This window comes from Erigeron canadensis, chromosome 8 (genome assembly GCF_010389155.1).
Source record: "Erigeron canadensis isolate Cc75 chromosome 8, C_canadensis_v1, whole genome shotgun sequence".
NCBI lineage: Eukaryota > Viridiplantae > Streptophyta > Magnoliopsida > Asterales > Asteraceae > Erigeron > Erigeron canadensis.
Genome location: NC_057768.1, coordinates 43,381,954 through 43,405,816, shown reverse-complemented (window position 1 = coordinate 43,405,816; position 23,863 = coordinate 43,381,954). Strand labels below are relative to the sequence as shown.

The window sequence follows — 23,863 nt, the reverse complement described above, 5'->3', positions numbered from 1 at the left end:
TTTTGGGTAGCTTTTTAAGATGCATCTTTGACAATCACATTTACACGTCAATAAGAAATGAAAAATGATTGATAAATCACAAGTCACAACATATATATTATATTAGAAGTATCTATTGTTTAATCTTCTTTACATTCACTAGTCGTGTTTCATGACAAGGCGTGTCAGCCTATATGCAACCCGAAGAAAGAATGCATGTTTACACATCTACTATGTTGTTCGTCGATGTCTATATAATGCTAGCGATATTTCTACTGGCTCCATCAAAATTGGTTTTTGAGAGCACCTCATCAAGTCCAAATGCTCTCACCGAGTCTACAGCTCAAAAAATGTAGTCGTATAGGAAAATCATACAGTGGTTGAATCTGGCTCTATTGTTGATCGTAGTCCTTTGCGCATCATCATCTGGGCATAGAACTCTGCATGTTCCTGTTCAGACAAAAAAGGGGGTTCAAAGTCATCAGTATGGGATTTTTTTAAGCACAATGGCATAGCCGATAGGGTTTCAGTGCAGTTATGTGACTTCAACCCTTGAGAGGTGGCAAGATGGGGGATAGGAGTGGGTCAGGCCACAAGTAAAATGGGCGAAATGAAGTAATGAACCGCAAACACCTTCTTGTCTTTTATTTTCTGTAATTACATGAATGACTAATGTATTGAATAGGATTAAGAAAACTAGATTATTCCAACGGACATCTAGCTATGAAAGAAAACAGATTTTATGCAAGCTAAACACACCTTGGGTGACTTTCAACTTATTTGACCCGCTAAGGCTCAGTCAATTCAGCCTTTTTCCTTTTAGCTAAACATTTAATGTTTACCCATCATACCCGATAGGGCGATAGGTGCAAAGTACAACCCAGATCAACCCCTTTACCCCTCAACAAGTCACAATTGCCACTTCTATCTGTTAGTCTGTGCTCCCCCTGTATAAATAGATAAATAAATAAATACAGAAAACATACCTTAACTGTAACCAGAACCACAGCCAGTCCATTTTCTCGTGAGGCATGGAAGAGTTTGCTTGCATCATCAGGTGTAACAGCTGGAACAGCCTGAGGCAACACTTTTACCACTGCATATAACAGAAATATAATGTTACTTTGCCAGAAAATTGAAAGGAGTTCCACTATTCCACCAATTGCAGCACTCGTGAATTATAAACTGAGTATAATGTAACAAAGACGCTGACACACAGCATGAGATCTCTTAGATAACTTATAACCCAAAATGGTTGAGAAACTACTTTACAAATTCTTGATTGCTTAGAGTTTATCCAAGTCTTGATAACTTAACTAAAAAAAAATCCATTTATACAAATATTTAGGTACTTCACTTGAAAAGATTTGAAAGATATGATCAAAGAATACATAGCAAGATTGTAAGTGAAAAATGACATGGTTTCCCTCAAAAGTTGAATGATTACTCTTTTCTAGAGCAGAAATCCTTTGTGTCATATCTGACCATAGAATTAACATATAAAAGTAAGAAAATTTCATGTATGTAATCTTGTAGTTAGTTACCTAGCTTCTCGGTATGACGTGCATCATCAATCAAAAGCACTTTGTAACTATCTCCACTACCAGTGTTTTTCTTGTCTCTAACCCGTCCAATATCTCCACCTACAACACCAAAACAATACATCAAAAAACATATTCATATATAAACACCATAACATTTTAATTTAGGTTCACAGTAACATACTTAATCTCCTTTATAATTTGTATGTAAGTCACCAAATTTTTTATAAAAATACATAAATCTAAACACTTATCTATACTTTATATTATAAAGCAAATAGTCCATGTCTAAATTTTAAGTTTCAACATTTACTTCCCCAAAACGCCCCCCTATCTATTCTATATCTACCTAAAATAACTATAATACATTTTCTCTCTCCTCAAATCTCAATCAATCATTTTTTTCTCCCTCCTCCATAAATCATTTCATTCCCCTAATTCAATCAAAAATTTTTATCTCAAAAACCATACATCGATATATTATAAAAAAAATTATATGGGTGTTCTTAAGATTTCATGGTCTTTCATTAGAGATGTCATTCGATATACTTTCGACAAATTTTTAAATCCGAGGGTGGAGCCTGTAGGGCTAAGGGCGAAGCCCATCAGGTGGATCACCCCATCACCGCCACCGCCATTACATCACCACCCCGCCATCACCTCCATCACAGTCGCAAGGCGCAGGTACCTTTCTCTCATGATTAAAAAAAACATTTTTTGAGCCTAGTTTATTTACCGTTTAAGGAAATGGGGGCAGGAAATATATTATGCCAATACCCTTTATAAATTTTTGCTAACCATAGTCCTTCAGTCCATGGTTAAAACTCTAAAATTGCTGTTAAAAACTTATGTATAGGGGAAGTTTATCTATATATACAAAATTTTACTGCTTGCTAACCATAGCCCTTACCCTATTCTTATTATTCAGATTTTTTGTAATAGGATTATGGTGATAAATAGATTACATGTAAGACACTAATTTCCTTTATCCATAAATATCACACATAAATTAATGAACTTTTTGGAATTTCATGAAAAAAGATTACAAATAAAAGTAGAAAAGATTCGAAATTGAGCTAAATAATATACCTTCTTGGAGTTGAGTAGCAGGGTCAAACTGAGATTGATCTAAGGCAGGCCTTTCCAAAACACCAGCAGCTCCACCTCCTCTTAAAACTGAAGAAGACCCAAATCTTGCTTTGAAAAACCCATCTGAAGAATAGTTACTACTACTACTGTTAGATAAAGATGATGATGATGATGATGATGATGATAATGATGATGATGGTGGTTTGATTGTTGTGAAAGATAGTGTTGGAGGTTGTGGTTGTGGGTGATGAGAAATGGTGGGTGTGGTTAGAGGGAGTGACATTAGTGGTGCCGCCATGATAGATAGATACACAGAAAGATATAGATTAGATTTTGTAGTGATGAATAGTACACTAGTTGTTTTAGAAGCAAAATGGAAATGAATGAAGCAAAGGAAAGTAGTTTGTTGAGAAGGGACTTTTTAAAGGAAGATTTTGATTGTCACATATGAAGCCTTTCACATCATATTGAACACTTCATCTCAAAGTGATATTTTCATAATATTTTTAGTTGTTAATTAGGTTTAGTTCAATCGAAATGAATGTTAATCATATTTGTCACTCTTACTTTTTGACGAGAGGTGAAATGATGAGGGTGATAGGTCATAAAATGTAATTGGTCATAGGAGGTTATATGTCATAGAATATCATAGCCAAATGCCTTAGTCGTACGGGCTCCACCCTAGGATTTAAAAATTCGTCAAAAGTATATCGAATGACATCTCTAATGAAAGAGCATGAAATTTTAACGATACCCATATAATTTTTATAATTTATCGATGTACGGTTTTTGAGATAAAAGATTTTGAAAGAATAAAATGATTTATGGAAGAGAGAGAAAGTTGTATGCATTGAAGTATAGTACATCATGCATTAATATGTGTATATTGTTAAAATTGAATGTTGAAAAGTGAATTTCTATATTATTATATTATAAAGCATATTTTTTTTAAATTTTCAACATTGAACTTCAAATTTTCAATATTGATTTTAAGTACTTTCCCAAAATGTCCCTCCTATATATTCTATATTTATCTAAAATAACTATAATACCCTTTTTTCTCCTCAAATCTCAACCAATCATCTTTTTTCTTTCTCCTCCATAAATCATTTATTCCTCCAATTCATTCAAAATCTTTTATCTCAAAAACCGTACATCGATAAATTATAAAAATTGTATTGGTGTTCTTAAAATTTCATGCTCTTTCATTAGAGATATCATTTGATATACTTTCGACAAATTTTTAAATCCGAGGGCGGAGCCCGTACGGCTAAGGCATTTGACTATCATACTCTGACATATCAACTCCTATAACCTATCATACTCTATGACCTAGGTATCACCCCACTATCTCACCGCCGCAACGCATGGGTACTTGCTCTCGTACTTTATAATATAGTATAGAAGTATAGATATATTCCATTACAAACTTTGGCATGTAAGTTTTTGGTTAGAAATATTTTCAATTTCATCAATCATTTTCACTTGTGTCTACACGATATATTTTAGGGTATCGGTAATTGTTTTGGTTTATATTAAAAAGTTGCTAATGCTAGTAATAACTATTTTGTAAAACAGACATGATATTATCAATCTTTCTCCCTTTAAAACAAACTTTTAATTAGAAAAAGATGAAATTCTTTTAACATTTCGATCAAACCATATTACAACCTATTTAAACTTATTTCAGGTGAACAGTGAAGCTAGCAGACAGCTGTTTTTATTTCTTTTCAGTTTTAGTGTTTAAGGTATCGTGTTATGTAGATGTTACTTTAACTTATTGAGTTTTTTTTTTCTTTTATTTAGGGTGATAATATTTTAGTGTTTCACACTTTAACCACTAAATCTTTTTAAAACTTTTTATTTTTACCATTAAAGTTTTATGTTTAACAATTATGTGATACCACTTTATTTTAATTTTCACAATCAAAGTTTTTAGCTTCTTATATTTATCTTCCAAGAACATCGTAAGTTTATATTTCGTCATCACAGTTTTTAATGTTTTAAGATTAACGGTGTATTGTTTAACGATTGTTTTTTTGTCTAATGGTAACGATTGACATGTTAGAATTAACTACCCACATTCAAGTCTATGTTCAGTTGTTATCCCGAACAACGGCCGGATATAACCCTAGTTTATTTCATTTAAAAATACTATTAAGACCATTTTCATTACTACAGTACTAGTTACGAACTTGATTGGCCTTTACATAAATGTTTAGTTTTTATTAATGATGAATTTTTAAGGAAAAATATCAGAAAGTTCTAGACATCACATCATTCAAACGAAAATTCAATACAAAGCTGTCCATTTGGAATTCTAATGTTCATGACTAAAAAAAAAAATTAACAAAAATGAATATTTGTGGCTTTGACATAAAGAAATTGGAAAGGACAATTCTTAGAGCCACATGTTAGTTTTTGTGGTTTTCAATATTTATGGCACGATTATTTTACTTTTTAAGGCCCAAAATGAGCCAACCACAAACATTCCAAAGTTAAACGAGCGGGATCGGCTCAATTTGATTACAAACCCCACATCTTCTAAATTTATGAATTTGAAGCTCGACTGTTGACACCAATTAAAGTGATACGATCATATGATTTTACTTCTTTTTTTTAACGTCATATATGTGATTCTACTTAAATAACAATCTTGGCAATCTGTTACTAATTTGACCAGCCTTTCAATCTTATACACTAATTTGGATCCCACCATCTTAAACAAAAAGTAGAACTTTTATTAAAAAATAAAAGCTGGCTTGGCATCAGCGTAGAAGCATGAGTGATTACTTTCCTATATAATACTCCGTATAATATAATGTAAACCTATACGCTACAACATACAAGTATCAACTTTAAGCATGAATCCGGTATACAGAAGCAACACCAGGGTCAACATCAGCAGACAAGACGGGTTTATAATAAATTATAGAACATAATAACAACACAAATTAGGAAGTAGATCACAAATACAAGTGAAAATCTGTGTTAGCTGTGACCAAGAGTACAAAGATATTCAGATTTCTTCCATGGCAGCGTCAAAAGATCGATAGAGTTATATACTCTCAGAGTCTCTATCCTTTCTGTGCAACCTAATCTATGATCCACCCAAGGCACATAAAAGGAGGAATCAACAGGCAACAGTTGTAAACTTTCACTTGCCCTCCGATAGCAAGATTAATAACTCATCATCAGTGATTGCTCCCATTTCCATTGCTCGTTCTAGGGCAACTCGCCCTCCCCCGTCTTTGATTGATGCAATCGCCCCTCTAAAGCAAATACACATTAAGAAAAAAAGGCATAGCTAATGAAACTATGGACAAGAGGGTGCATTTCGAATTGTTTACTTCAAATGGTTCAATTTGCATTATGTTTTACCAGTCACGCGGATAGACTAAAAAAATTAGATTAAACGAAATTGGGTCAAAAAAATTCAGAAGTCAGCCAAAAGTACAATGTAGTATATGAACTTCCTAAATAATTGTTTTCAGATAGTTAGATCAACAGGTGGATAGTACTATAACTTTTGTAATCATATTCTACACACTTGTCATTTATGAAACTCTGGGAAAAAACTATTCCGGGCCAACCCAATCTGACCCGGCCGGCCCCATTTCAATCCATACAGAATTAAAACCCATTTTGACCCATTACCTACCCTCCCCGCCTCGCCCATATTGTCAACTCTACAAAAAGAGAAGGCATGGCTTGTAGGATATAGACTTTAAACAGCAAAATAAAGATGGCAAGAGCAAATAATGACACTACCTTCTGAGCATATACTTGGCTAATTTGTTGTTGCTGGAGAAGATACAGTGGTGAAGTGGTGTCCTACCATGGTAGTCAGGCTTGTTTATATCAGCACCACTCTGTAACAGTAATTCCATCATCACCTGAAAGCCAGAATTACATGCTAGATGCAATAATGTACACCCTTCTAGACAACTTTCCGGCTTACTAGAATCCTTCATATTTTTACAGTTTAATGGATCGTTTTTTTCGGTAGCAGCATGGTCGTGAAGAGCGTGAAACAGATCAGCACCAGCCACCTCGTTATATGTGGTATTGACTATATTGGTACTTGACGTAGCAATTAGACGATATACTTCCCGTATATCGTTATTCTTAACTGCTTCCCATATCCTAGTGGCATGGGAGGGGGTGGTAGTAGAGGTTTCTTCTTGAGAGATTAATTGCTTCTCCACATACTGGAAACAAAAAACAATGATTCACACTTCTGGTGTTCGACTAAGGGGTTCTGAAACATAAATTAGCATGCAGCTCAGCATATACCTTTGCAATGATATACTTCTCCCTCTGTTGAAATGCATCCCTTGGAGTAGGTTTATTAAAACTCGATGCATCCTCACTACATATAAAAAATTCAGATAGCCGAGGTTACCACAGGACTTCAATGATTAACAATAGATATACATTACAAGGTATCGTAGTTTAGTTTGATTTATGTTTTGGGTGTCTATTTTTATTTTCTTTAATTCATCCCCCAACTTTTGAAGTTTACCAATTTAAGGTATTCTTCAACCTTGTCAACTGATAACTTGTTTTCTGAGTGCCACTTCAAAATATAAGTCAACATCGTCAAACATACCACCACATCATCATTTGATCTCATAATCCTTATGAATTACCTTACAACCGAATTTAGAAGTTGAAAAGTTTATAAAAGAAAACAAAGATGGTTGTCCAAAAGAAAAATCATACCAAGTTATGTTATTAGACAATTATCAATTTGAAAAGTAATATTAGCTGGCAGGAACAATTGTTGACATAAAAAAAGAAGACAGCGCATTCCGTTGAAATTTAGTTAATGCTCACCTACTAGTTTCAAGTAAACTTTCCCATATGGAATTGCAGTATGAATTACCCAAATTCTGAAACAAATCCATTACAGTAGGTTCCCAAACTTTAACATCAAGACTAATTGATCTAACCTGCAATAATGTAAACAGAATTTAATCAGTTAGACATCAAGAGACGGAATCCTTATATGTGTGAATAAGGATTGCACCTTCGATATGTGAACCCCTAGATTCCGATGTACACCGGAACATTCAATGCACATTAATATGCCTAAATTAAGAGATGCCCAATCAGGTTCAGTTGCACCACATTCTGCACATAGATCATTTCCAGGGATCTCCCGAAGAATGTTAGCAACACAATCTGCTTGATTGATATTTATGTTATCGAATATAGATCCCATTTCATCGACTTGTGAAACAGCATAATCTTCACCAACTGTATCAAGGGTACTTCCCATATTACTTCTGTTGAAATGTGGCTGCAGAAGTTACAGTAAGATAAGAACACAGAAATGATAAATGAGCGAACTTTCAAAGAGTTTAACCTGTTTCAAGTGGGAGTTCAAGAGAGAAGCAATCACTCCTGTGATCTTGTTCATCCAGTCAATCCTATCACCTTCATTTTCAGCCTGCCAATTTCCAGAACCACATAAAAAAAACTATACTACACTAGTGAAACTTCAAATAAGTGTAGATGAACAATAAACAAAGGGAGTTTTTACACCATTCAGTAGAACAAAAAAAGTTTTCAAGCTCTTGCCCTGTAAGTAGGGGAGAAAAATCTCTAACTCAAAAAAATTGGTTCATTAGGGTTAAACAGTGTCGAAGTGGTAACAACAAAGATACCTTCAAAAGGAAATGAGTAATATGATTAAAGACAATTTTTGTATCATATTTAAAGTATTACTATTAACATAAATTTAACGCTTTTGAACAGTGTGTGTATAAATCGACCCAACCTCTATTGCTTTTGACCTTCCAAAAGATTACTCATTTTGACCTGTACTAAAAAATTACCCAATTTCGACCCAAACCCATTTGACACTTACTGGACCTGCCGTTTTGCCACCTTTACCTATATTATATGTGTCCCTAAGCTGGTCTAAAAGGTAAATTTTTGTCTGCATCATTTCTTCTAAAATTTTCACATTTGAATCAATCTAACCTGCAATGTGTAAGTTTTCGAGGGTGAAATTATCCTGAAGCACAAACGCAAATCTGAATCCTCAGCATCAACTTTTATTGTCGAAGTACGAAGGTCTACAGTATGACATTCCAAGTTTTCCTCATCGTGTGATGATGCCCTGCTATGTCTTGCTCGAAACCTTCCAAATACACGACTATGGTGTTCAGCAGATTGAAGTGAATTTGTTGATTGTGCACCCTATAACATTATTTAACATGATCAAGAGCTTAGGACGATGAAAAAACACAAGAGGTTACAATTACAAGAACTTTTGTCAGAAGAGAAAACTAAAAATACATAAACTGCACTATAACCTACCACAGGTTTGTTGGGCAGAATCCGGTGATAATATAAGTTCCCGCGGCTATCAAGTACAAAGAATCGCCTCTTCCAATCTGCTCTCAAACTTGAAGATCGTTTTAAAAGATACCCTTGCTTGATGGTCTGGACCTGCAAGGAGTATCGGCACATTACAAACGACTGAGTATCTGAAAATTGCAATTTATAGCCATACTATCAGTTTCATAAGTTTCGGATTGACATACTATTATTCTGATTATCATATTCTTTAGGAGTCAATTAATCAGTTTCACGTAACTTGTTTCATAGTAGCTGGAATAGATTGATTATCTATGGGTAGGTCAATTACCTAATTACCCTTCTTTTAACCCGATGTCAGTGACTTGAGATATCCCATCGCGGAAAACATCTCCTTTTCCACAAGAATGTCAATTTGGTCACTTTATGTATCATTTTCTTAAAAAAATTAGAACTTGCAAAGCATTCAAACAGCTGATTATCTGACTTACAATTTCAAACAACAAAAGCACATCAAGCCCCATATCCTACAATCCGTTAGATACTTAGATTACAGCTGATTATTCAAAGTCACCTAATCACCTTAAAAGTTTAAACGCACAACCAAACATCCCCAAAATTGTGTGTACTGCTTCTAAATTTCAAAACAGTGGGAGAGTATAAAAGATGTAGCATCTTGGGCTTTAAAGCATAAAATGTGAAAACATTTCAACGTTCCTCCAAGTATGCCTTTATAGAGATGCCTAAAAGCCGGAGAAATAAGAGATAACTACTTACTGTTCCTTTTGTAGTGGACTGCATTATTGCTTCTATATTTTTATCAGAGCTCATTCCAACACCATTAACACGCCCCATGTTACTAGGCACTGCCTCCTTCATTTCTGTGTGTGTCCTAAACTCTTGAATTCTCTTTGCAAGTCTATCTTGTTCAATACTTGCCTGCTCCTTAGATTGTTGGGCATATGTCAACACCTGATACCAACACCACCACTTGTATTAAATTAGTTACCCTTTTGTTACAGCTTTATACTACTAGACTATCGTTGAAAAAGATATTGATATTACCAATCAAAACATTAAGAACAACCTGATGAATGAAAGGCTCCATTTGACTCAACAATTCATAGCCCTACAAAGTCAAAACAGTGTGATTAGTACAAAATAAATAACATAATAACTTGCTTAATTTCAAAATTTTCAAACAACCCACCAGCTTGAAATATCTCAAATGTGCATCCATTATTGCACTAAGAGATTCCAAAAATGTGTATTTCTTTTTTGCCTCTATATTCATGAGAGAATGTACCTGCATTCCTTATAAAACACCATGGAGAAAATCTTAAACCTTAAAAATGAATAACATTTGCTAAATGTATACAGAAAACGCTGAAAAATTATTACACATACTAGATTAAATCTGCTCCTCTCAAATGCAGATTTTTGGTTTTGCAAGTCCTGCAAAATGACTCCAAATAAGCTCCTGCACATGTAATTTACAAGCCAGAATACATGAAAGGTCATACCATACCTCCTCTAGTTCAGCAACAACTTCGTCTCGTGTGCTCCTTTTCAACGATGCAACCTTTTCACGAGCCTGCACCCGTAAAAAAAAATCAATACAACTAAACCATAATGAGTAGTATCATAAATGCACAATATACCAACACGCTGAAAGAAAAAAAAATTGGTCACAAAAGAAATATTTAGAAAGTCATATACTATTTCCTAAATTAGACCCAGGTAATCACCTCTTTAGTCACAAGAATTGCCTAATTAATTGTGATAAAGAAACAGATTAAGAAAATTTGTAGCGATATACCTGATCATATGCATATGTAGCTTTATCAAATCGTTTACGTGAGTCCTGAGAAAAAAAAATTATTTAGATGAGCTACCGTAAAATGGAGAGCTCGAAGCATATAGGGATGATGTAAAGAAGAACTATACAAAAGACTTTATAATCTTGCAAGACAATTAAACTAGGTTTTCATAATTTAAAAACTGAAAAAACCATTCATGCATCAATAATCCTACTGAATATCAATTACACCTTTACTAGATGACTGATGAAAATTAAGGAACATATGCAACAACTATTTAAGTGATAAAAACTAGCCTTGGGCCCACACATTGTGGCGAAGGTATCTAAAGGAAATGATGGTTGTGGCTGTGGTGAGAAGAGAAAAGAGTGACGCTTTGGTACGTTTGTAAATTTTATGTAGTGTTAGTGTGTACATAAAGTTGTGTGTTTGTTTACATAGTCAGAGGGGGAAATGGCGGTGTTTGGTTACAAGATTAGATGATCCAAGGGTTGAAATTCTCGGGGGTGATCTAAGGCTTAGATTCCTTCATTTTAAAACCAATGTTTTAAATTTAGGGGATCCCAAAACAGATATTCTTTTCACAATAGTTTAGATAGAATCAAAAGTTGGGGCAACTAGGAAGGATATATATTTAGGAGATACAGAACGAAATATGTATAACAACTTCCACTATATTTGGCAATCTGTCTCACAAATTTTATTGCTATTTGAGAAGATCACCTTTGTGTCTTGAAGATCATCGGCCAAAAACTGAGCTAAACGATCAACAAGCAAATGTTCAACCTGCAAAAAAATACGATAGAAATATAAAACTCTAAAATACCCAACCTTGATGTAAGAGGTTACACGAGTTTGGGTTCTGTGAATTACGAGTATACAATTGATGATCTTTTGAATTCTGTATATGGTATTCGAGGAAAAAAAAAAGAGTAATTCTATCTCAAGAAGTACAAATTGCCATAAATTAGCTTTAAATGCAATTTCTCACTTACTTGGGACCGAAGAAGCTCCTTAAAAGTTTCAATTTCTCGAAAAGCAGATACAAACTTCGACATTATAGGACCTTTCAGATATAAACCAAAAAAATAGTAACTTCTCATGTGCATTTAATAGATCATAGGGTATGTAATATAGAATCCATTAAACCAACCTCCAATAGATACACTAACTGGATCATCTTGGCCGCCACCAAACGCCTCTAACGAGTCTGCAAAAATATAGTCCATATTGCATGCTTCTCCTAGACCGTCCCTGAGGTCAATAATAACAACAGTTACCCATGGATCCACATGTTGTTATTATTCTTAGCAGTACATCTAACCTAGAATTCTATTAATAAACTAAACCAATAAAAAGGTTATAAACCAGTAATTAGGCACTCCACTAACAAAAATCAGTATGTTAGTGATATTCTCATAATATTGTTGGAACTTTTTTCAGAAAAAAATATCCTTGCTTATATCTCATTGTCGTGTATTAAATATTTATCATTTAATCCTTCATAAATCTTAACCAATAGCTTTTGTTAATTGTTATTCGGAACATTCATCAAGCAATCCATTGTCATTCATCGCTTCAGATCTAGGGTAAAATTACGCAAATAGCTGTCATTCAAATTGGTCTTTCAGCACAAAAAAACAAACAGTGATTATTCGTTCAGCTCTTACATATACTTTTTGCTCCCTTTGTGTAGTTTCTGACATCGAACTTTTAGCTCATCCGTTGTTTGTTCAAGATAACGCACCTACACAAACATGGCACCGTTTAAGACAACACATAGTAGGTTTTCTTTAATGGAAAAGATTCAAAAACCTAATAATAAACCCTATGTGTCAATTGAGACTTTAACACCAAACTACGTACTTTTAACTTCTTTATATATGATTAGAAACAGAAATTAACAGAGAACGCCTATCTACATGCTTCATAAAATGATAACTAATCTATTTATAGTCTATACTAATAACAGTATTTACCCCCTCTGCTTTTAACATTAAAGAGCGCTAATTGCAAGGCGCCATGTCATCATCTCTTCATGTTTTTTAATGATGGGATATGTACCCTCTCTCCCATCCTCTCAAACCATGATCCATGCCATCTCTTACACCACTGATGACGTATATCCAATCCAGGTAACCGCGGAGAGGATGGCCATGGATTGGCACTCGTAAAGCCAACGATCTTACTTAAAGGCCAAAGCATCCATCGAACCAATCAACCAATGGTCAAAAAGTAACACCAATAAAATCAAAACATGGAGGATAATGGATAATCCATGGACCATGATCCCGATGGATGCCACCATAGACCGCCAAAACTACCACAATATGTCATGAAATCAAGAAACCAGCTGAAACTATTCCTTAACGCCACATCGCACGAATTTGAAGATTCTAACACTACCAATCATGATAAGCCACCTCATCCTTTTTTGTATACATGTAACCAAACACTCTCCCTTACACCACCCCCCAAAACTATCAAAAACCGCCATAAGCAACCTTTGAAATGCTACCAAACTTAAATTTTAAACATTTTTACAAGTTATACAAAACAAGTTAAAGCATTTATTACCAAATCAATCAAATACATAACTTTAATCAACATAATTAATTATTTAATATTAATTAAGTAGTAGTATAAGTACATGTAGAGATTACTTGAAATGAAAGCAAAACCTCGTACTAACAACTTCGTACTGCATTAAATTATATTATATTTTATTAATAATGATAATACGAAGAAGAAAATAAATAAAGTTAAAAATAAATAGGAGGACCTGTTTCTGGAACATAGGGGAATCATCGAGTTTGATAAAAGCAGTCATCGGGTCAGCTAAATCGGGCGGTAAGAACCGGGCTAAATCTGGATAGTCCGAATAGATTCCTCTTTTCCGTTCTTCACCTACAGGTACAGATGCAGATCGCGGCAATGTCATCTTTTGTTTTTTTCCCTTTTTATAATATTAATAATTAGATAATAATAAAATAATGATGATGAATTGATGGTGACGGTGGTGGTGGTCGGTGGAGGTGAAAACGTGATTTGTGTTGGCGAGGTAAAAAGAATATTTCACTTAAAATGTTAATTTGATCAACAATGCTTTTTGGTGAAAACCGAAAACAAGATATTTACGAATATTATCTTTTGTTGATCTTTTTAACCGGGGTTCAAGTTTGTAGTTAGTGACATAAAATATTAAAAATTAAAAATAAAATAATAAAATTTTGACCTTTATATATCATCATTAAATTGTAACACAAATATTTAGTAGCTGATACACGACCATTTTCATAATGAACAATAATCTTCAACAAAGATAAACTTATTATTTTATTTATTTTATTTCAATAATTATTTTATTTTATATAAAAACTTTGTTTATATATGTAATAGCATATTACATATAACTTTTCATTATTTTAATGAAAAATAATAGATAATAAGAGGAAATAGTGCAGTACCAATCTTTGGCATATTAGCAAGAATTGGCAATGTTGTAAGCCAATATGAGGATGTCATAGTCCAACAAGATTTTTACCAATTTTTGTTAAAACTTTGCCAAAATGAAAGATGTAGTGTCAAAACCTTGCCAAAATACCAAAAGTTGCCAAACAAAAAAATGGTGAGGACAAGGGCTTGCATTTATGAGCCAAAAAACATGCTAATATTTGCCACAATATGCTATTTGGCCGACTGAAGGAGCAAATTATATTTTTTAATACTTGTCAATCAAGGGGTGTAATGGAGCAAAAGAGTCGATTCTTGCCATAGAAGGAGCCGATGCAAAATATTGACTGCACGTTTGTCCCTAATTTGATGGATTTTGTATGTATACTATTCAAAACAATTATAATGGTATGAAACAAACAACAAATTAACAACTCTCATTGTTTTTTTAAACGAAGTGTTTCAAATCATTTTCGACTCATCGTACAATGATACAAAAGTGAAATCATCTACATAGTCTTAACTGCATCTACGCTACAACAAAAATTTGGTTCACCATACGATACAAAGATAAAACTATCTACATAATATTAACCACATTTACACTATAACAAATATGGATTGGACATAAAAAAATACCCTCTATAACATGTTAATCAAGGCTTGATGCCTTAACCCAAATCTAAGAAAAAGCTCATTGCAATAAAAACAAAGGGTTCATTTATAAATGAGAAATGATATTAGTACCATTTTTTTCAATTAATTTACCATTAAGTACAATATATGTAGCAGACTGTACAAGTCAGTAATACAGTGTTGTGGTAAAAATATTAAAACAAATGATACGATTATCACTTCCTTTTATAAATGGTTTGCTCTATAGCCAAAAGATGTAAATATAATTCTTAATAATCTACGTAAGTCAAATCATTTGAAAACACTCACCTTAATCTACACAATTCATGTTATTTGAAAACATTCGTCATTATCTCTTTTCTTTTTTCTTTTGGGTAAAAAAAATTTTTTTTTTTTTTCACTTTCATCATATATACCAAACGGGTACAAAATTAAAATTAGTATCATGTATTTATTTCTCTCGTAAAAAAGGACATGATCTTGTTCAATCTAGCAGCATAAATTATTATATGAACTAATATAAAATGCAACCAAAAACAAAAGAAATTAGATCAGATCTATGATCAAATACCAACAGTGAAGTCAATATGATTATTAACTATAGTAACTCAATCTATATACAAGTGCAACCAATTATCATAGTTAGGTAATCAATTATCATAGCGAGTCATAGATTGAATATCGAACTTCATATGCTTTTCACACTTGTGATATTTCTTTTGATCTTTTTGTATCCATAAAAAATAACACGTGCTTACAAATATACAAGAAATGAAGAAAGTTGATTCTAACATATACTTTCACTTTGGCAAAAGCTCTACACCAAATATGATATGCATACAAAAATAGTGACACAAAATGTCACAATTATATACGACAAAATAATCACTTTATGCTCTCAAGAAATGATTCAATTTAAGCCGCCAAACGAACATTCTCTTCTTGATGAGGCAGTTAAACTATGATATCTCACATCTGTTGAAAATCTAATGAAGCTGCCCTATGAAAAAACAATGATTACACAGTTACTAACATGTTCATCAGCTTGCAAATAGCATACGTTCGATAAAGGGGTTAATGGGGAATGCTGATCCAGACTATGACTTAAAAGATTTACAAGTGTCTCACTTTAATGAAAAAATAAAATACAAAGAATACATGTTAAGCTTATACGCGATGTAATAGAATAAAAGTAATACTCCATGTCAATAAAAAAAACGAAGTTGGAAAGAATAATTATCTCTTTAAAAATCAAAAGAAGACTCGACAAAAGTAGCTGAGAAGATAAACGATACTTACTATAAACCAAAACTTCATGCATTGCATCAGGGATTAAATATACTGGAGCCACCAACATTAAGTGCAATAAGGATTGAAATAGTTGTGATCACAGCAAGCCAAATTAAGACTTGTCCTGCAAACAAATTCACAGATCGTCAAGCTAAAATAAGTATTAAAAAGAATCTATTGCATGTTGACTAGATATGGCAAAATTGATGGGTCATGCAGGTTTGGTAACAGGTTCAGGACAAAGCAGGGACCTGTTTAGTATAGGTCAAAATGGGTCAGGTCGGGTAGGATCAGGCCACAAACACTTTTATCTTTTCTTTTCTTTAGAGATTTATATCATTAATGAGTTAAATATGATAAAGAAAAGATAGTACGGTAATCTAATTCATTTATATTTTTAGAATGGTTTAGGAGGCTTTATGCGTCTTGAATACACTTCGGGTGACTTTCGATCCATTTTACCCATTTAATCCATATTTATTGTAAACAATTCTTTAAAGTTTACCCATTAAGGCCGTTAGTGACGAAGTATAATCCATTTTGACCCAATTATCAATAAATGCGTCACTTCAGGTTATCTTTTAGTTTTAACGTGTCATATGGGTAAAACAAAATGGTGTTAGCTAAAAAGGGAACATGTCAAACAATTCTAAAGTCACCTGCTACTTTTAAGATGAAGCATATTACCCACTAAATCGCGTTATCAGAGTTTACTATAGTAATTATATATCTTTTGTATTTATACTTCATAAAAAAAATCATTTCTAAGAGACAGCTAAAAGTATGGGCAAGTAGTCGGGTCAGCATCATCTTGTTAGCCAACCCAAATATTTTGTCATATTTATTGTCGGACTTTGGGAAATTCCATCAAGAGAAAACGCACAGTTACCTCTAGATCCACTCTCAGAACTCGAAAGGTCGAGTGCCGAAACGCCGCTAGAAGATGTGTCTTTTGATTCTGACTTCTTTATATCCGTGGAATATTTAGCATTGGCAGTTTCCGAAGCCACAATACCCTGAAATTCTTCACTGACAAGTAATGCCGCTAAAACATCCATAAAAGCTTCTTTGCTGGTTCCATTTGAAATATCATTTACTCGCTGCCCATACGTAACAGCAGCCTGTTCTAACTCAAATTCATCATCTGATACATCAAAATCAGAAGTTACAGTTTCAATCTTTTCGTCCTCTTCATCTTCAACGTATGCTTTATATGTAAGTCGAAGTAGGATCTCTCCAGCATACCCCTTCCTAAATAGTCCCCAGCCTCCTCGGAGGGCCACAATTTTGTCAGTCGGTACCGTGTCTTTCAAAGATCCGAGATCAACCTGGAAATACATTCATAATTTAAGCTATGGTTTTAAGATTCAGATGTAGTACTTGGCATGACATAATGGGCAAGTTAGACACCAGTCAAAACAGATTCCGGGCAAAACAAGTAACCTCTTGTGCTGCTTTAAACAGAACCGGTTGGATTGGATTGATTTAGATTCACTTTTTGTCCAATAAGTTAAGAATCTTTACAAATTATTAACGGATTAATTAATATGATAACAATAATACATGAGCTTTTTAATACAGTTTATTAAAAGTAGACTTTTGACGATTTTCGACCTGTTTGACCCATTTGTGCTCCATTTTCAGCTAAAGCTACAAACATCACCCGTTATGGGTAAGACATAACCCAGATCGACGCATACATTAGTACGCAGGTCAAAATTCCCAACTCTTCTAGCACAACATACATCAATAGCTTAATATATAAATTGTTTTGGTCTCCAAAGTCATTGCAATTTATATTTACCACCCCATCTTTAGTGTAAGCATAAGCAGTTCATACCAGAATACATAAAAAGATATTTATGAATTGTCTGAACAGATAAGACAAGTAATTATAATATGATGCTATTATGCAGAATGAATTCTATATTCTAAGGATCAAGAAAATTCCCTCCAACAAGTTAAACACATGTTTAGAATGGTTGATAGACTTTGATTTATAAAAAAAAGGGGGGTCAATTCAACACTCGGTAGCTAATTGAAGTGATAGAGAAGATTTAGGATGACGATTTAACTTATACTATAAAATTAAAATAACAATACCAATAGTTGCACAAGTTTATAGCAGAATATTATAACTAATGAAAATAAGTATAATGATCACTTTATCTTGATTAACAGTTTAACACCGCCTAACTTTATCATAAAAGCCATTAATCTTTTGAAGTTATGAGCAGAGAAAAGAATAAACAATTTCCAAATAGTTGCATAAGTAAAGACTAAAGAGGTTACCTCTCCTGTGCCAACAGTTGTATCCGCAAATCCAAGAAAGTCCTTCACTTGAATGGACAATTTTTGTTTTCTAGGGTTCGTAACTAGCATGTAGAAATCCTGTTAAAGAGAAACACGTTTACATTACTACTTCATATTTACATTTTTTTTAAGAAAAAGGGGTAATGGGGGGAACCCTGGCCCAGTACCACAATTGGATACCCATCGATTCACCCGGTATGAGCCTTATGGTGCTGGTTTAATAATTCCACCCTATCCCCACATAGTCTGGGCACCCTGAAGGATCCCGTGCCTAAAGAACTTCACATGTGGGCCTAGGCTTCATTGGTAACGGGTACCTTAAAGGAATGGGCAAAGTGGGGATTGAACTTGAGACCTAGGGTCACCAAGTGCAGACTAGAGTTCCCAAATCTCACCTGATTCCATATTGGCTCACCGGGAGCCCCTATAACAGTTGTTTGACTGTTCTTTTTGCTACGTATTACTTGATCTCCCAGCCTTAATACGACATACGGATCTGATTTTCCTGAAAACAGAAGGAAAATAATATTTACAAAACTCACATATGATCCCTCCAATGCAGTAATGGTGCATCATGAAAAGAGAATAAGAAATAAATGAGAAATAAGTGACTAAGATTGGTATACAAATAGCATATACTAAAAAAGAGTACAAATTTTTTTCTCATAACCACATTTACTAATATCCAAAGATATAAAAAGAGGCTCAAGACTACAAAATTCCCTAAAATTTTGGTTGACAGTAGGTCAGGTTGTGTTTATAGACATGTTACATCTACCTTGAATATACACAATTAAACATCACTCGAAAATGCATGTCCTGAAACAAATTTGGTCTAAGATTACACTTTGGTCGCCTTTTGACCCATTCAACTTTAGCTATATTTTTATTTCACATGTTTGGCCCATTGGGATAAAGTCATAAAACATATCCCAAATTAATGCATGCTGACATTTATTTTGCTATTGCTTTTTTTTTTTTGTGATAAGAAGCGGTGAAGCAGCACTTTGGAAAAAGAAACTTAAACAGCTATGTAAATTATGGAAACTAGGAAGTACTAGGTGTCAAACGTATATTAGACAGATGAGATACCAAAAAAGGCATATGAGAGCTTGCGAGCATCAACAAGAGTGACTGATAGTTCACCAACAAAATCTTTATTTCCTTCTTGCATTTCTCCTGTCTTGAAATCATTTCGGACAGGGCCAACTGCTTTTCCTTTTTGAAAGTCTAATACAATCTTCTTGGGCCGAACGAATAACAGTGGCAAATCCTCTGTTAAAAGTTTGGTCAAAAACCTAAAATTCCGGGAAACATTGTATCAAAAGTAGATGGAGATGACAAAATATTTCCTTACAGACATTGAAGAAAAAGACATGGTACAAAGTCACGACGCGTTCAGAATTTTTTGAAAAACAAAAACGTCGCTTTTTGTGCTCCTATCAGGCTTTCATTCATAATGCAGCACTGTCCTTTCAAGAAAATCAAAAGTAAACTGAAACACTCTTTCCAGGAGGATTCCAAAAAAACTACCAGTTGGTTAAATGTATTAACTTGGATCCACAAAGTTCCCGCCTTTGTTACTATTCAGGGATATTTTAGTTGATATATGACAAATAATCTAGCAATTTTCATAAACTGTAGGCCAAGTAAAATTTTGCACATTTTCATAGGCCGCGGTACCTTCAATATATCATTACATAAATAACGGGAATACCGAGGATTCGAGATTGAAATTATAAGAAACAATATCACTTACATCGAGAGTACAGGGATGGCTGGTATTGTGTCAGTACATGCATCATAAAAGAAACATGTAAGATTTAATGGATTTCAGTTAAAATATGATAACAGTGATTAATAGCATAAAGAAAAGACATACCCATAAGATTAAACAAGCGAAATGGTGATAACTCAAATTTAATTTTTGGAAGTGAGACAAAAGCCCATGAAACAGCTCCCACCCACGGTTCTGATGGAATTAACCGCAGTTTAACCCAAAGTTCTCCATCAATATCAAAATCTCTAATACCCACAGGCACCTTAATGGGAATGATGCCAAATTTTAGAGATAGCATTAAAAGCATACGAGCACCACCAGTGTAACGAAGTCCTATTTGGTACCTTGACAATATCATTAAAATAAATCAGATATTAAAAATCAGGCAAAAAGAAATAGATTAGCCGAGAACTGAACCAACAAGAGTAATAAATCATCTTTACAGTTCATCCGTAAGACACTTAGACAAAAGTAAAAGTGGATGCAACTTCCTTGAGTGTTTTCATTTCTGAGTTCAATGCAAAAGGAAATTACGAACGCTAAAAGTTCAAAACTCATCCATCATATGCCTTGTTGGATGAAATATCTATCTAATATTGAATCCAAAAAAAAAAAAAAAATTAACTCTACAAATGACAGATATCACATATTAGGTACCAAATGGGCAGTACATAACATCTGGATATCTATACTTTCTTGCTTGTTATCACTACAATGTACTTGAGTGGTTTATACTGAATAATTATCTCAGTATATATAGGTTTTGATGTGATTGACTAAATTGGTGATGATCTTGTTATATGAAAAAACAGTGCTCTATGTTCTATATATTCTCGAGAAAAGGTCCAGGGAAATTTAAGCCTACAGATACAGAGACCGGATAGGGAAAAACTTACTGTAAATCATTAACACGACGAGAAGTTCTGCGTTCAACATTCCTGACTGATAAAGGCTCATTTCCCAATGAGAACTGCTTAATTTCAACTCTTTCCACGTAATCGGGTTTCTCTAAGTTATCAATAACAGGCTGAAGCAACCCAATTACCCAATTCTCAAGCCCACCTCTATAAACCTTCCATAACTTCCCCAACACCATGTTCACCCATTCCACCGACTCTTTCCTCTGCAAATCCTTCTCAAGAAACAACGAGAAGCTAGTGGGAACCTGTGGCCACATCCCTGGAACCCCTTCATCTCTTGACTTGTTCCTTTTTCTTGATGTCCAAACCTTATCAAACACAACCCCAACAAAGAAAAAGAACACAAACAATCCAACAATATTTCGATTTATAGGTGGTGAAGGCATAGGGTGTATAACTCCAAGTTGTGTCCTAAGCTTATCTACTATAGGGTCTTCTCTAAAGTTAGTAAAGTTATTCGAAGTCCCCAACGGAATCGAGCTTTCAGATAATGAATCACCATCATTTTCAACCAATTCACTCGAAATCCTTCTATTAACAAAATCTTTAGCACCCCTTTTCGTCGAATTCACAAACTTTGGATTCAAACTATGTTTCTTTCCATCATTAGGAACCACACAAACCAATATCAGTGAAAACTTTCTTCTACCATAAAACCTATTCCTACTAATAAAGCTACAAAAACTAGATTTTACTCTTTTCTTACATGGGCAAATTGCTGGTGATGACACCCATAAAAACTTCGAAAACTCGCACCTTGATGACGGTATTTGAGATATCATTTATACGTGTCCAAATCTTGACACATAAAGATATATAGTATAGATACATACGTTCAAGAAACTTAAGCAAACTAAAAAAACCCAGATGGATTATGGACTGAAGTTCAAAACTTTAATAAAAGGATTGCATAATATTCAAGAAAAACATAACCTTGATAGCTTGTAGATACATATACGTTAAAGAAACTTAGCAAACAAAAACCCAGATGAGATATTGAGTAAAGTTCGAAACTTTGGTTGAGGAGATTGCATAAAGTTCAAGCGAAACATAATCTTGATAGCTTAGGAAGAAGATAAATGGGATTGAAGTTGGTAACTGGTGAAATTGCCATGAAATTTTTTGTGGTCAGGGAGTTGAAAGAAATAAACAAAGAGTGTTTTGATGGGACATATTTTGAGAGGCAACAAGAGATGTTGGTCCAGTGGTGGGAATTGTTGATGAGAAAGCATCATCACCAATTGTGATTCAGGAGGATCGTGTTCACAAATCAACCGAATCCATATAAACTAATATACTCAAATTTACTTTTTATTACGGTAACAAATAAGAATTTTAAATATAAGGGGGTAAAATGTGAAACACCATAATTCCCTAAACAATGAAATTAAAAAAAAAAAGACAAAAAAGAAAAAAAAAATTAAAGGAAAAAGTTTTCATAAAAAATAATCTTCTATCTAATATTATAAAAGGAATTGTTAAAAATAAAAATAAAAAGTATAATAAAAAAAATGTTTTAAAGAAAAAAATGTTAAAATAAAAAAAAGTTACAAAACGAATTTAAAAAGAAAAACAAATTGTTAACAAAACCTCCAAAATATATTCAAAATACACTAAAATGTTTAAGAAAAACCCCAAAAATTCAAAACAAAACAAAAAAAATGCAATTAACTGTTATGTAAAAATAAGAATTTTAAATATATAAAAAGGGGGAAAAAAGCCCAAATGTTATTTTAAAATCAAAAGCAACAAATCAAAAATGAAATATGAGAGAATAAAATGTAAAACACCAAAAATCCCTAAACAATGAAATTAAAAAAAAGACAAAAAAAATATATATAAAAAATTAAAGAAAAAAATTTTCATAAAAAATAATCTAATATTATAAAAGGAATTGTTTAAAAAATGAAAAGTATAATAAAAAAAAAGGTTTTAAAGAAAAAAAGTTAAAATAACAAAAATTTACAAAACGAATTTAAAAAGAAAAACAAATTGTTAACAAAACCTCCAAAATAAAATCAAAATACACTAAAATGTTTAAGAAAAACCTAAAAATTCAAAAGAAAAAAAATGCACTTAACTGTTACATGAAAATAAGAATTTTAAATATATATATAAAAAGGGGGAAAAAAAGCACAAATTTATTTTAAAATCAGAAGCAACAAATAAAAAATGAGATATGAGGTAAAATAAAACACCAAACTTCCCTAAATAATGAAATTTTAAAAAAATAAATAAATGTTTAAGGAAAACGTTTCCATAAAAAATAATCTAATATTATAAAAGGGATTGTTAAAAAAATGAAAAGTACAATGAAAACAAAAAGTTTTAAAGAAAAAAAGAAATACAAATTGTTAACAAAACCTCCAAAATAAAATCATAATACACTAAAATGTTTTAAAGAAACCCTAAAAATTCAAAACAAAAAAAAATGCAATTAGCTATTACATAAAACTAAGAATTTTAAATATATATAAAAAAAAGGAAAAAACCCAAATGTTATTTTAATATCAAAAGCAACAAATCAAAAATGAAATATGAGGGAGTAAAATGCAAAACAAAATGAGGGAAAGGGGAGCAAGTTTCAAATCAACGATCCCTCCTATAGAGACTAAAGGCCCAACCACTTCAACTATAAGATCTTTTGTGAGTAATTGCTAAATCAAATATTTATGTAAAAGTTTCAAGTAAAGACAAAATAGTACTGTTCAC

General features: G+C 33.0%; 3 protein-coding genes across 5 annotated transcripts; all 3 read right to left on the bottom strand.

The window, feature by feature from the left end:
* Window positions 1-65: 65 nt before the first annotated feature.
* LOC122578352 (ATP-dependent Clp protease adapter protein CLPS2, chloroplastic-like) lies at window positions 66-3,006 on the bottom strand. The gene is made up of 4 exons (XM_043750298.1): window positions 2,610-3,006; window positions 1,524-1,622; window positions 966-1,075; window positions 66-429 (listed from the first exon to the last, which is right to left on the bottom strand). The coding sequence occupies exons 1-4, from the start codon at window positions 2,905-2,907 to the stop codon at window positions 349-351; spliced, it is 588 nt and encodes a 195-aa protein (XP_043606233.1). The 5' UTR covers window positions 2,908-3,006; the 3' UTR covers window positions 66-348.
* Window positions 3,007-5,377: 2,371 nt separating this feature from the next.
* On the bottom strand, window positions 5,378-13,707 carry LOC122578619 (ADP-ribosylation factor GTPase-activating protein AGD2-like). Of its 2 annotated transcripts, none has more exons than XM_043750615.1 (19): window positions 13,542-13,707; window positions 12,430-12,506; window positions 11,913-12,013; window positions 11,755-11,825; window positions 11,483-11,545; window positions 10,759-10,803; window positions 10,468-10,533; window positions 10,347-10,394; window positions 10,150-10,245; window positions 10,027-10,068; window positions 9,717-9,911; window positions 8,940-9,071; window positions 8,601-8,819; window positions 7,981-8,064; window positions 7,642-7,914; window positions 7,449-7,564; window positions 6,906-6,981; window positions 6,381-6,820; window positions 5,378-5,881 (listed from the first exon to the last, which is right to left on the bottom strand). In XM_043750615.1, exons 1-19 carry the CDS (start codon window positions 13,698-13,700, stop codon window positions 5,767-5,769), a joined length of 2,418 nt encoding a protein of 805 aa, XP_043606550.1. In that variant the 5' UTR covers window positions 13,701-13,707; the 3' UTR covers window positions 5,378-5,766. The 2 variants fall into 2 exon arrangements, with proteins under 2 accessions (XP_043606550.1, XP_043606551.1); XM_043750616.1 differs by lacking the exon at window positions 13,542-13,707 and adding an exon at window positions 12,739-12,836.
* A 1,815-nt stretch (window positions 13,708-15,522) lies between these two features.
* Window positions 15,523-22,368, bottom strand: LOC122579389 (synaptotagmin-2). 2 transcript variants are annotated; one of them, XM_043751558.1, is made up of 9 exons: window positions 21,128-22,368; window positions 20,334-20,575; window positions 20,211-20,229; window positions 19,544-19,749; window positions 18,847-18,956; window positions 18,431-18,529; window positions 17,028-17,466; window positions 16,148-16,262; window positions 15,523-15,848 (listed from the first exon to the last, which is right to left on the bottom strand). In XM_043751558.1, the coding sequence occupies exons 1-8, from the start codon at window positions 21,931-21,933 to the stop codon at window positions 16,174-16,176; spliced, it is 2,010 nt and encodes a 669-aa protein (XP_043607493.1). In that variant the 5' UTR covers window positions 21,934-22,368; the 3' UTR covers window positions 15,523-15,848; window positions 16,148-16,173. The 2 variants fall into 2 exon arrangements, with proteins under 2 accessions (XP_043607493.1, XP_043607494.1); XM_043751559.1 differs by having other exon boundaries at window positions 15,523-15,843.
* Between the last annotated feature and the right edge of the window lie 1,495 nt (window positions 22,369-23,863).